The sequence below is a fragment of the Lissotriton helveticus genome, chromosome 7 (genome assembly GCF_964261635.1).
Source record: "Lissotriton helveticus chromosome 7, aLisHel1.1, whole genome shotgun sequence".
In the NCBI taxonomy this organism is placed as follows: Eukaryota; Metazoa; Chordata; class Amphibia; order Caudata; family Salamandridae; genus Lissotriton; species Lissotriton helveticus.
In genome coordinates, this window is record NC_136068.1 from 215,042,474 (window position 1) to 215,054,623 (window position 12,150).

At 40.8% G+C, this 12,150-nt stretch overlaps 1 protein-coding gene across 1 annotated transcript in view; it reads left to right on the forward strand.

Moving 5' to 3' along the window:
• PMEPA1 (prostate transmembrane protein, androgen induced 1) overlaps positions 1-11,833 on the forward strand; it is an 87,359-nt gene extending 75,526 nt beyond the window's left edge. The window contains exon 4 of the mRNA XM_078651962.1: positions 368-11,833. Within this exon, the coding sequence (XP_078508088.1) occupies positions 368-910 (543 nt within the window). The 3' untranslated portion in view covers positions 911-11,833. The remainder of the gene's footprint in view (positions 1-367) is intronic.
• The last annotated feature ends 317 nt before the right edge of the window (positions 11,834-12,150 follow it).

The window sequence follows — 12,150 nt, forward strand, 5'->3', positions numbered from 1 at the left end:
GGTTTTGCAACCCAGTTAAACTTCCAGTACCTGGTACCTTTGTGGGTTAGCTCCTCTGGTAAGTTTTTTGAGTTAAAATGGCTATAAAGTATGTTGATCCTTCTGCCCCATACGTTGACCCTCCAGAGCAGAAAGGGGGGCTTCACTGGGTCCGTGTGCTGGGTAACCTTTACCTTAGGGCTTGAAGGTTGCACCTCCTGTAGGACCAGTACCTTTGTTAATATGCATAGGTGTTTTTCCATAATTGGGAGTAGCTTATCCACGTTCCCAAGCCATGCTTTTGCTGCACTCCTATTTGTTTTTTGGTATGTTGGCTTTGATTGTGGGTTGACTGTTTATCTAACTTCCTTTTTTTTTCTATTTCCAGCAGCACATTTACACCCCACGACCGTCGGACCGACTTGCAGTCCCATCCTTTTTGCAGAGGGATCGCTTTAGTCGATTTCAGCCAACTTATCCGTACATCCAGCACGAGATCGATCTTCCACCTACCATCTCCCTATCGGATGGCGAAGAGCCTCCGCCATACCAGGGCCCTTGCACCTTACAGCTCCGGGACCCAGAGCAACAAATGGAACTCAACCGAGAGTCGGTGCGGGCCCCGCCCAACAGAACCATCTACGACAGTGATTTGATTGATACCTCTCTGTTTGGCGGGCCCTGCCCTCCCAGCAGTAACTCTGGCATCAGTGCCACTTGCTATAGCAGCAATGGGAGGATGGAGGGGCCCCCACCCACCTACAGCGAGGTCATAGGTCATTATCCTGGATCTACGTTTTACCAGCACCAGCAGAACAATGGAACGCCCTCCATTTTGGAGGCAGGCAGGTTCCACACACAAATCAATGGCCTTGAGAGCACAATTGCACGGAACAAAGACAAAGAAAAGCAAAAAGGGCATCCATTTTAGAGTTTCAAACAATTTAAACACTCTGCACTTCTAAATTACAAAAACAGAATTGGGGAGATGGAGGGAAGGTCAAGTGAGACGTTCTTTCTGTGCTTTCTATGTATAAATATTTACTTGTTATGTCTGGTCTGACTGCACAAGCCAATAAGCTTGCAACACGTTTTATGTTGAGCTATGTCTTGAAGTCCTTATATCACGGTAGTCTGTTTGTTCCTTTTTTTTATTTTTTTTAGTTGAGCCGTGTGTGAATGCTTTTTTCGTTTTTTGTGATCATATTTCACTTAACTTTAAAGAAAATAACTATTTGCACAAAAAACCTTCTGTTTAAAATATCTGCAATATATAAATATAAATATATATATAAAATAAGAGATGAACTGTAAGTGTGAGGGCTGGGGTATTTTTGTATTAGAAGAGGCCTATAAAACGTTTTTCGTTTTGATGTTTCCAGAGCTTGAAAGAAATAACGGCAAATCGTTTGAGTGCCAACTCAAAAACAAGTGTGTTACGTTGTAAAAAAACAAAAAAAAGAAGAAAAAAAAGCAGGGGTTTAGAGTTATTTATATAAATGTCGAAATTTTGCACTATTTTTTAATATTACTATGTCAGTGCTTGTGTTGAAAGCCTCTATCACGTCTGCCACAACCTCTAATGGGGGAGAGGATAACTCAAGCTGAAATGTTGGATGCGTGCACACAATGGTAACACAGCAGCCCTGGAAAAAACATCGACATGGGATTATATTTATATGCAAATTGTTCGTGCCCAAGTGTTGCCAAAGCCCCATTCCCCTTTTTAATTTCATTATGAGGTTAACTCAACAGAATTTGATTGTTAAACATTCCCCTTGAATATAAAACACCACAGCGTGTTTGGGACGTTTTATTATCAAAACATTTCAAAAAAACTTCTGTTTTTTTTTTTTTTTAAAGAGGGGCAGATAGTGACAAAAGTGCTACCCGAATCAACCACTGCTTGTGGTATACTTTGTTTGGCCTTACCCGTACCATGGGATACAAGTTGTGTGGATCACAAGGAAAAATCAGTCCTCGTGTTGGAATGATGGTATTGATGAAGTGCTGTTGAAGGAGGTTTATTGTTGAGTAAGTTGCAATATACTGAAGGGATATGGACACATGTTAGCTCCAGGCCACCAAGACACCACAATAACCATGCCTGTCTTCCACGTTTTCGGCTCAGGGCAATATGGTATCTGCCACCTTCAGTTTTCCGCAGAGAACCATAATTGCAGTTTTCCTGGAACGCCTGTGTCAAAGGCATGAAAAAACAGGCTCTGGTGTCTCTGTGACCTGGAGCAACTTTGCCCGAATGCCCTGTTTTCTAAAGTATTTCCTCCTGCTGTGCGTGTGTAACTGGGTTGGAGGAAGAGTTTTCTGAAATCAGGATCCCACGTCTGCTTTTAATTATTGTTTGTGTTTCCTGAAAAACAGTAATGTATGCATATATATAGTTGTTCAAATTGTTTTTCTTATGATTAAACAAATTCCAACATCTTTTGATTGGAAAAAAAATCTTCAGTCAGATTGGACAGCTTTGTTGTTTCCTGCTGTTTTGGGTGGTTAAAGGGGTAGGTTTGGGGTTAAGAAGTTTGAAAACTGTGATTTTTAACAAAACTTGAAAGTTCCCCAGCGAATCTGGTTTGTGTTGGTCTAGAGCATGAGCTGAAGAAAATTGTTTTCTGCGAATCCTGTCCAGATAATGATCCTTCCTAAATCTTCCCTTCGAGCTGTGCGAATAATGTGATTTGAAGATATGGGGTTTCTGAAGTTTTGCAATTGTACCCATTGACAATGACTTGGAAAATGACATCTTGAGACCCTGAGTGCCAGATGAAGAACCTTTGGCATACTTTACATCATCAGCCCCGGTGCCCCAGACCACCTTTCCAAAAAAGGAAATCAAATTCATTCTGTTACAATCCCTCAGTGGTAATGTCGTCCTTCATTGATGTGATCAGCAGCAATATCTGCATTGCGGTTACTGCCTACGTCTTTCGCAGACAACTCTGTCACATCCAGGCGCTATGTGCCTGACCCTGAGAGGGCCACGTCCACATTTGTGGTGAGCTCAGCACTTGATTTTTAATAGATCCTTCAAATGCGTCACAGATTTATCCCCTTTCCCCGACCACCAAAGTGGAGTACCAAAAGCTAGTTTCAGACATTGGTCTGTAGGATTTGAATTCAAGATCTATTTAGATATATACATGTATTTTCTGCAGAGATGCAGAATCTATCCTGTTCTTTTTAGAGCTGTTGAAAATAATCTGAAATAAAATTGTTTTCTTAGGGAATCTCTATAACGCTCCAGTATGTCTGCGGAATATCTCCTGGGTATTTTGTGATTATTGCTCATACAAAAATAGAGTTCACATAAAAATGTCCAATATGGCAGTTGCGGTACTTGACTGTAGGGAGGTGAGATGTGATCGGTCGCCACATGCATGTGGTAACAAACCAGGTAAAAACATTTGGAGAGTGGGAGAGGGGACAGGAGGATAGCAACGTGCATGTTGGGACATGAAGAAAGTAATGGAGCAGAATCTTTCACTGGGTGCAGTAGAAATAGGTTGAGTGATGTCTTGCAATTCACCATTATTAGCTCTAGGTAGCATTGGTTTAAAAAAAGTTACTTCATTCCGTATTCAGATTTATATAACCATTTTTGGGGCTCTTTGGTGTGCTGCTTCCTCATGGTGAATGAGGAATCTGATGAACAGCACGGCATTTCTATAACAGACAAGCAAACGGAAGCCCTCTCAGTGGAGCAGGATAAGTGTGCAGATAGTGTAGCATTACACCTTGGCACCTTCGGTCACGATTACTGTCCGAAGACCACGTTCTAGTCAATAAATACTTGTAAGCGATTCTGATGACCAATATTAGGCTGTTGCGTTGCTGTACTCAGCCTGAGCTAGAGATGCTCTGCTGTCAAGATTTTTTTTTTTGAACCGTGAGTATGCATGCCATGCCTGTCATTGCAAATGGCACGTTTCAGCGCAAAAAGAGAAGATAAGAACGAACCTGAGGAGAAGTGTGCTTTTTACTCAAAGACTAGGTGGCGCCTTACGGACATCACCTACTAAGAGTTCATCATCGTGGTTAGCAAGAGGTAGTCTGGCTAGATGTCCAAGTTTCAACTGCATAACTTCGATGAGTGCCATGCTACAGTTATTCGCACAGTCTCAACTCCCCCCTCCTCCCCCACACCTAACCACTCTTGTTACCCTGAGAATGCAGTGAAACTTGTTTGATTCCAGAGTGCTCTATCCTACTCTTGTTTACATTAACATGGGATCACCAACTCGCCTGGTAGCGTTTTACCTTCCTGACTGTCTGTGAGAGAAAGGTGGCTGCCCAGATCTTCTCCTACGTTGTGTTGCTGTTACTATAGCCGTCAATTATTTGGTGTGGTTGGATGGGTTTGTTTATCTGGCAAAAAGAAGAACGCATACATAGACTTGCCAAACTAGAGGTTTCATGCTCTGCCAAATGAGAATGGGTGATTTTGACCAAGGTGGTCAGTTAAGACCCACGGTCCCTGAATCCACAATGGCTGATTCAGGGTCTATGCATCCTTGCATTTCCTTAAGTAGTTTACTGCCATGAACGGCTTTCCTATAGTGCTGCCATTAATGAGTTATAAAGGCAATAACTATTGTTTTTAAAGAAGTTTTCTATTACTTGAAAAAATGAAATAAACTGAGGAGAATACCTTGAAGTCCCCCTGGCCCACTGAGGTGGTATTTGTACAATTGAAAAGGTGGCGAGAGGCACATTTGAAGTTTCACTGTTTTACTCATCTGCTTTAATGGCTATTCCAAGGCCACTTTACGCAGAACTTCGGGCCACTTGGTACTTCTAAATAGCATTACTGGCAATGAGTAGCTGTAGAATATTTAGACTTGACTTTATTAGAGGGCAAAGGTTTATCTTCAGCTCCCTGAGGAAGAGAAACACCCAAACAAAGTGAAATTGACTTTTTATCTGTTCATGAAACTTTACTTTCTGTGACTTGTCTACTTAGTGCCTTATTAAATAAACAGTAACTCTTTTGAAAGGATTGTTTTGGGTGGGGGGGGCGTAGGTGATATGATGACCGCCCTTAAAAGGGTAGCAGATGACGTAGCCCGTATTGGAAGGGGAGAGGGAAAAGTTGCAGCAAGAAGGTTCCGGGCTCCCAGTCCCACACCCTCCAAGATGGCGGCCATCTTGGCTCTAGCGTGTATTGAGTTTGCTAAAGGGATACTGTTTCTTTAAAACGTCCTCTCCAGTCTATCCTAGCCAAGTAAATGTGCCTAGCCTTGTAAGGTGCTCCCCTTTATTGCCGTTCCTGCTCTTTGACTGTTTTGTGAGGTGCTGTGTATACCTTGAAGATATTAATGCACATACCCGATTCCTTAGAGGGAGAACAAAATGATGAGTTTATTATTCTACAATGAGAGTCCAAAGGAAAGTTAAAAATGAAATCTATATGATGCCCTATTTAGAGAAAACGTGGAACTGTGCTAAAATCAAATAACATCTCAAAGCTTATTTATTTCAAAGGCCACTCTACATCATAAAGGGATGAGCACAGCAGGAATCTGGCTACCGAGATTGAGGCTGCAAAGTCATTTATACTACAACTTCATAAAAGGATAGGCCTGCCAGCTTATTTTTTCTTTTTTTTAGTCAAGTTGGGCGTTGTTTGGTTAACTCCGAGTCGAAGGAGGCACCCTCATTTGAGCCAAATTAACTTTTACTAATGGTGAACAAGTTACAAAAATGTAACTCTCTTCCCACCAGGAGGGCGAGATGAAATGTGCTTTTGGAGAGTGAAGGCCCTAGCCTGCCAGAGCCTCGGGCGCCCGTGAAAATAGAATGGCGCGTTCTAGGCTCCCCACAGCTGCGCCATTGTTTTCAGTCAGATATGTACACAACCTTCAGGTTTGATGGCTAGGCGAAGCCTGACGCATGTTTAGATTTAAGTCACCGGATATGTGTGTTATGGCTACGTGAGTGTCGGCTTCCGTATCTTTTCGCCGTGCTTATGTTCTTTAGGCGTTTTGAGGAAGTGAATCACATATTTTACCAAATGTCCCAGTCTGGGCACTTCAGCGCCGTCACTAACGCTTGAGCGAGGCAGTTGAAAGCCATTTTCCCTCTCACATGTGTATACGGATAACATTTTACTACATCTGGGTTGAATTAAGCTGCTCGCATGGCCATTTGGTAGTGATTACCTCGCAGCTCATGTACTGATCCCTCTGAGTGCCAACGTAATGTTTCACGCACCCCTTCTTTCTACCCCATGAGGCTTGGCTGCTCCAATTTGTGTTCTGCCAATCGTCTCTTTTTACTGGTGTTGAAATGGTGGTTAACGTGCCACTGTTAAGATCGCCAGAAAGTGCCTTGTATTACATACTGAATTATCCGAACTGCCCTTAGTGCATGCCATACATGTTATAACAGCCTTTAGTTACTGTAGAACACAAAACTACTCCAGAGTTTGTGTTACTGCTCTGCAGTACTTATGAAAGTGCACACACTCCACTGGAAGTGGCCTTCAAACCCTGTCTACATGACCAGAGAATGTGCACGATTAGTTGTGTAAGCAAGCATTACAGTATGGTTTTTCTCCAATTCATATTTCCATGCCTAGTTTTAACTCCAGGTTGAGGTTTCAATGCTTAGATTGTAATTTTGATATTTTATGCCTGGCATTATCATATGTTAATTTTTACAGAGCCTGGCTTTCAGATATTATTTTCTATGCTGACATGTGTTTCGCTTTTACAGTGTCAAAGTGCTGGCTCCTGAACATTCCCTTCGAACAGATCTCATTGGTATATAAAGACTCCTCTTTAGAGGCAGAAACATTTGAATGTGTATCTACAGAAAGATAACATTTTTAAATAGTTATCCGCTAGGACAAGATTTTTCTTATAATTTTTGGGGTGGTTCTCAGTCAGATTTTTGCAAGGCTCTGCACTAAGAATCCCTAGCTCTCAGCAATCCTTTAAACAAGCAGTATTCTGCCTTTTTAAAAAAAAAAAAAACTCGAAATCTTGTCAAATATCTCCGAAGTTAGAATTCGTTAGTTAGTTAGTCTGCCCGCCTGTTTTCTCCATCGGAATGGCAAAACGATGGGTATGTTCACCCTCTTGCTCAAAACCCTGACACTGGCACACCTCAAGGGTGCAGTGATGCTGCAGTGTGCCTAGTGGAAACCAGCACACCATGTTTGATTTTTGCCTGAGAAATAAACAGTCCATCTGCTCATGGTAATTAAAATTTGTTGTCTTGAAACAGTCTTATTGGGCGACTCTGTTCCGTTTTTCTCTTGGATAGCACTTTTTTTTATATCGAAGCAGCCATAGTCTGTGGAACCTGCTTTGAGTTAGTGGTCGCTAGCCCACATGCTCTTATGGAACTTATCCTCTTGTGGTCACCTAGTCACCGTGCTTAGTTGACGTTTTGCCATTTGTGGCTGTACTGTCATCTTATGGTACATTTCAGAGTCTGTCTTTTACCCATTTGTTTAAAAGCATTATTTGGGCAAAGGAGACGCACTACCTATTGCAGTGAGTGTAAGCAATAAGAGGCAATTTGATTTGTTTGCCATTAAAATACTGGGCCCGAAGATGATTGAGTCTACAAACCAGACATTTGATTTAAGGAATTCCATATGTGCAGCCTGTCTTTTTTTTCTTAAACTTTACCCCGGTGGACATTTTTCCCTTATCCTCGTGAGTTTTAATAATTTCTTGAATTTAAAACAAAAAAAAACCATTTGGGAGAACCATTTTGATCCATGGAGGTTCCTTAATGATATTGCCTCAGTTTGTGTGCTGGGTGCCACTTGCCCTCTTACATTGCTATTGATATCAGCAGGTGGGCACATTTCACCCCCTGGGGAAGCCATCAAAGACTCGCTGAAGAAAAACGTTTCAAAGAGTACTTGGCATCTAAAGTGATTTAGATGTTTTGCATTAGTGGTGCAATAGTGTCACTCTTCTTCCCACTTTCTATTAACGATCTATTTATTTGGTTGCTCTAGAAGTCTTGCTCTTCCAGACTCATGAAGTCTTGAGCTTTACGGAGAGTCTCAAAACTTAAAGCAGGATTTCAATCTTTGCAGATTCCAAGGGATTCAGAGATAAAAATAGAGTCTTGCACCTTGAAGCCATCATCGTTCTCTATTAGAACATCAACTTTTGGTCCAAATCATCAAATATGCTTATTGGATCTTGACTCTTTCTAGAGGCCTTCGTAATACACACCCTTCTCAACTTTGCAAGCATTCTTTGTGGCTCATGCCCAGCACGCAGCTGCACTCTGAACTCAGAGAGCTACTTTGATTGACCTACAGGAAGCACATGAGTTTGATATGGCTAATATGTTTTTAAAATGCTCAAAAGCAGACCGATTTATCATTGATTCTTCCTTTAAAAAATGGGAAGAGGAGAGCTTCAGGTGTCAGTTCTGATGGTGAAATAGGTTACATTTCCTAATACGCAGTTGTGCAACTCCATGTCAACTCCTCTTATTGAAAACAAAATGGAGGATTGTTTAGAAGTCGCTTCAGAGAACGTGGACAGACAGTTGTTGCCTGGTCATGGACTTGCATTTCTCATTTTACTGTTGGTCTGCCTTTCCTCTGGAGCACAGAAGACTTCTTTTTGGGTGAAGCCATCTACACAACAACACAGATGCTGGACTGCAAAATGTAATGGTTTGTACTTTCTTTTAGAAAGCTCTTTTCATTCTTGGGAACAGATTGTGCCGATTCTGGTCAGTTCCCAGTTTTGGTGACCTTGTGAGGCGCAAAAGACACTTACACCTGTAGAGACATCTTCTTGTCTGCCAGATCCATTCTTGATCCCTTCATGTACCAGTACAATCTTAAGGCCATTTTTGAAAACAACCTCTTTCAGATCTTCCATGCTCCTTACATTTTAACTATCAAGAGATGTAATGACGGTCACCCTCAAAGACCTTTGCGTTTTAGAAAAATAATGTCAATGACATAGATGCGATTTTCAAATCAGTTTGCTATTATTGTGTCTCCTGATAGCGATTGCCATCTGTGCAAAGATACGGGTGTTTTTTAAGTATTCTCTACCTTCTACGAAAGTGTGAAGAAAAAGCATAGAACAACATTCATGAAACGGAATTGATCTGCATTTAGAAGTGTTCTTGATATAATGACCGAAAAGTGCAGCAATGAATACGTAGTATTTTGCGTGGAATCACAGAAACTCCATTGACCAAAGGCTTGCCTCTTATCTAATGCACCTTGCAAGACATTATGATCTCTTTGGTGAACTAATGCCAACTTTATTATAATGCACAGCTAATTCAGTCACTTCTAGATTCCCCGGGTCTGAAATCAATACCTTTAAATAGGGGTTACCACTTTAACACATAAAAACATGTCCTATTTTGCTTGCTTATCAACTAGAAAAATGAATATTCAATGCTGCATGAAATATATTTTTTACTCTGCACTGAAATTCTCAAAATTGAAATTTAGTTCCATGGGCTGTTTTACTGCAGCAAAACCTAATATACAAAGTTTATAGCTCAAAACAAAAAGTATAGATACCTGGATACTGCAGTATTTTTGGCAAGATACTGCCCCTGAATCATGTTCTGAGTAGGTAAATGACTTTGCATCCTCTTGTGCTCATCTGAAAGAAAGGCTTTTAAAAGTTGTCCTCCAGTTCTTCCTCCTAAGGGAGCGCACAGTCTTTCTCATTTCGTAGCACAGTTCCAAAATATATGTCGATGGAATTTCTGTTGGAATAGGGGATGGTAGCTGTGGCAAGTCCTAAGATGACATTGGACTCATCAAGGGTGTATTCATTCACAATGGCTTTAAGAATGATGTTCACCACAGAGGCCAAAGAAAGGAAAACATGGGGAAAATGTGACTAAGTGTGGTCATTCTGTTACCACCACAACCCCAGCCCAGTCGCTCTGTTGTATTCCAGGTGAGTGAAACTTCAAGTGTACGTGATCCATAAGATAGTGTGTTTATATATTTAAAAAAAAATCATAGAAATGGGACCGGGCCAAATTGTGTCCCCTTGAGGAAGCTCTGTTTACTTATCTAGTGCATTGTTTCCTGCAATTTTTTTTCTGTGGGAAGTAGAACGAACGGCTTTCTGGCGAGATGTTTTTTTTGTACGTGTATGACTGTAAATTACTGAATTGCACTATATGCCACGGATATAAATATTTCGGAAGAAGAAGAATAAAAGCCCAATATTTTTACTAAGTGACACCAATCAATCCCGATGTTTGTGGGGATCCACTCACGACGCAAGAATTTAAAAGAAAATGGATTTTTATTCCCTTCTGCCTATATGACTTGTATATCTGGGCACTCCTTTTTTCTATGTATAAAATAAATCTGTAGAAAAGTAGAAAAAAATGACGCAAATACAATGTTTTCCGAGCGCTATGGTTCAAAGTTTGCTGTACTGTAGTTGTCACTTGGAACAACCTTGTAGTCCTGATTTGCTTGCCTTATAGCCACATTTCATAGTTTCAATGTTCTCGAACACTCAGATTGCATCGCTTTGGCTTGGAGTTTGTGATCAGCAGTCTTGTATCCCAAGTTCTGTTCGAGTTTGAAGATTATGTAATACTATTTACAGCACATTCAATGCAGTACTTATCTATATTTTGCAATTTTTGGTATAACTATGTACTCTGATGCCAAGTTACAGAGAAATCTGTTGTAAGCGCTTACTGTGCAAAAGTAACCGATCGTGGCGACTATATGTTCATTCGAAGAGCTGCAATACGTATAATAAATTTTACAACACTTTGGAAGGGTGTTCACACTTTTCTTTCGCTTTGCGATACGAATTGTAAAAGTGGAGAAGCATCCGTGACTTTTGGAAGCACTTTCTGAAATTTTGATGTATTTTCTAAGCAATTGATGTAGTTTCCAAATCACTGCTTTGCTAAGTGGCCACGAAAGAGGCCAGATTTATAGAATGTACACTGTGGTGCTCCTCTGAAGATAGTATTTTAAACACCAGGTGTATTTGCATGCTGTATTGCTTTCCGCAGCAAAATACTTTGTATTTCTATGTACGTAAATTTGTTGATGTATCACGTAACTCTTATGTGTCCTGGTCCATGTCGTGTGAGATTATAATCCCTTTCCTTATTTCCATAAAGAGGCCATTTTGGAAATTCTCACATAAGGATTTAGAGCATCCCCCAGCCCTCTGGTCTCTTCGCGGCTCTCCTCTCGGGTGTCACAGGGGAGAGTGGGCGATGACCTGTGGTTGGGTAGATGAAGGTTTTCCTGCATGGCTAGCATGAAAAATGGTTGGGCCTTGTTTGTAAGTGTTTTCTAAGGTAAGTTGGTCCTCCACTGGACTGCAGATAGCTTTTGGAAAAAAAATGGCCTCACAAAGGCTTCCAAGTGGATGTGTGATCATTTTTTTTTATTTTTTTTTTATTTTATAAGGTGGGTTTGGGGGTAAGCCTCTAAATTATTGCACCTTTCAAAGAATCAAAACATTTTTTGTAGGGATGTCAGTCGTTCAGTGGCTTTGCAGAAGAATTTCTCAGCGGTCTCAGTACTGTAGATCCAAAATTGTGGAAACTAGGAGTGGATTGCAGTCTCACACGGACCACCTTGCACTGCTGAGCTACGAACATATGCCTGCATATGCACAGGCACATATAATGTGTGGCCAAAAAGGTGTTGCAGCTTTAGTTTGTTCCGAAGCATTCCTTATGACCTGCATTATTGGACTAGTATATCTGGCACGGGTGATCCTGCCTTCCCTTGGCCGCACTGACGCACAGTCTGCTCAGTTTCCTTTTAATGTTGTAGACACCAATGAAGACTCTGAACTGTTTCATCTGACGATTAAAGTCATAAGCACAGTAACTGGTTTGGTTGTGTGTTATTTCCTCCCTATGGGAGCTGCTTCTATCTATCTTTATTTTCATTTAAAGGTTATGTGAAGTGTTTGGTGCGCAAAGAGACTCAACCAGAACAAACATTTTAATGATTAAGAGACTTAAAAACATATAAAACACAAAAAAGCATTTTCTAAAGTCTAAACACATTTAGATCTAAAATAGAGAGTACTTTGTTCCTCTCTCGGTTCTATTCGAAACACTTTCTGTTTCATGGTGGTTGAAAAGTAATCCAAAAGTAAGGATGGAATTCTTAAAATAGACTGGGCCACATTTTAGTCTATT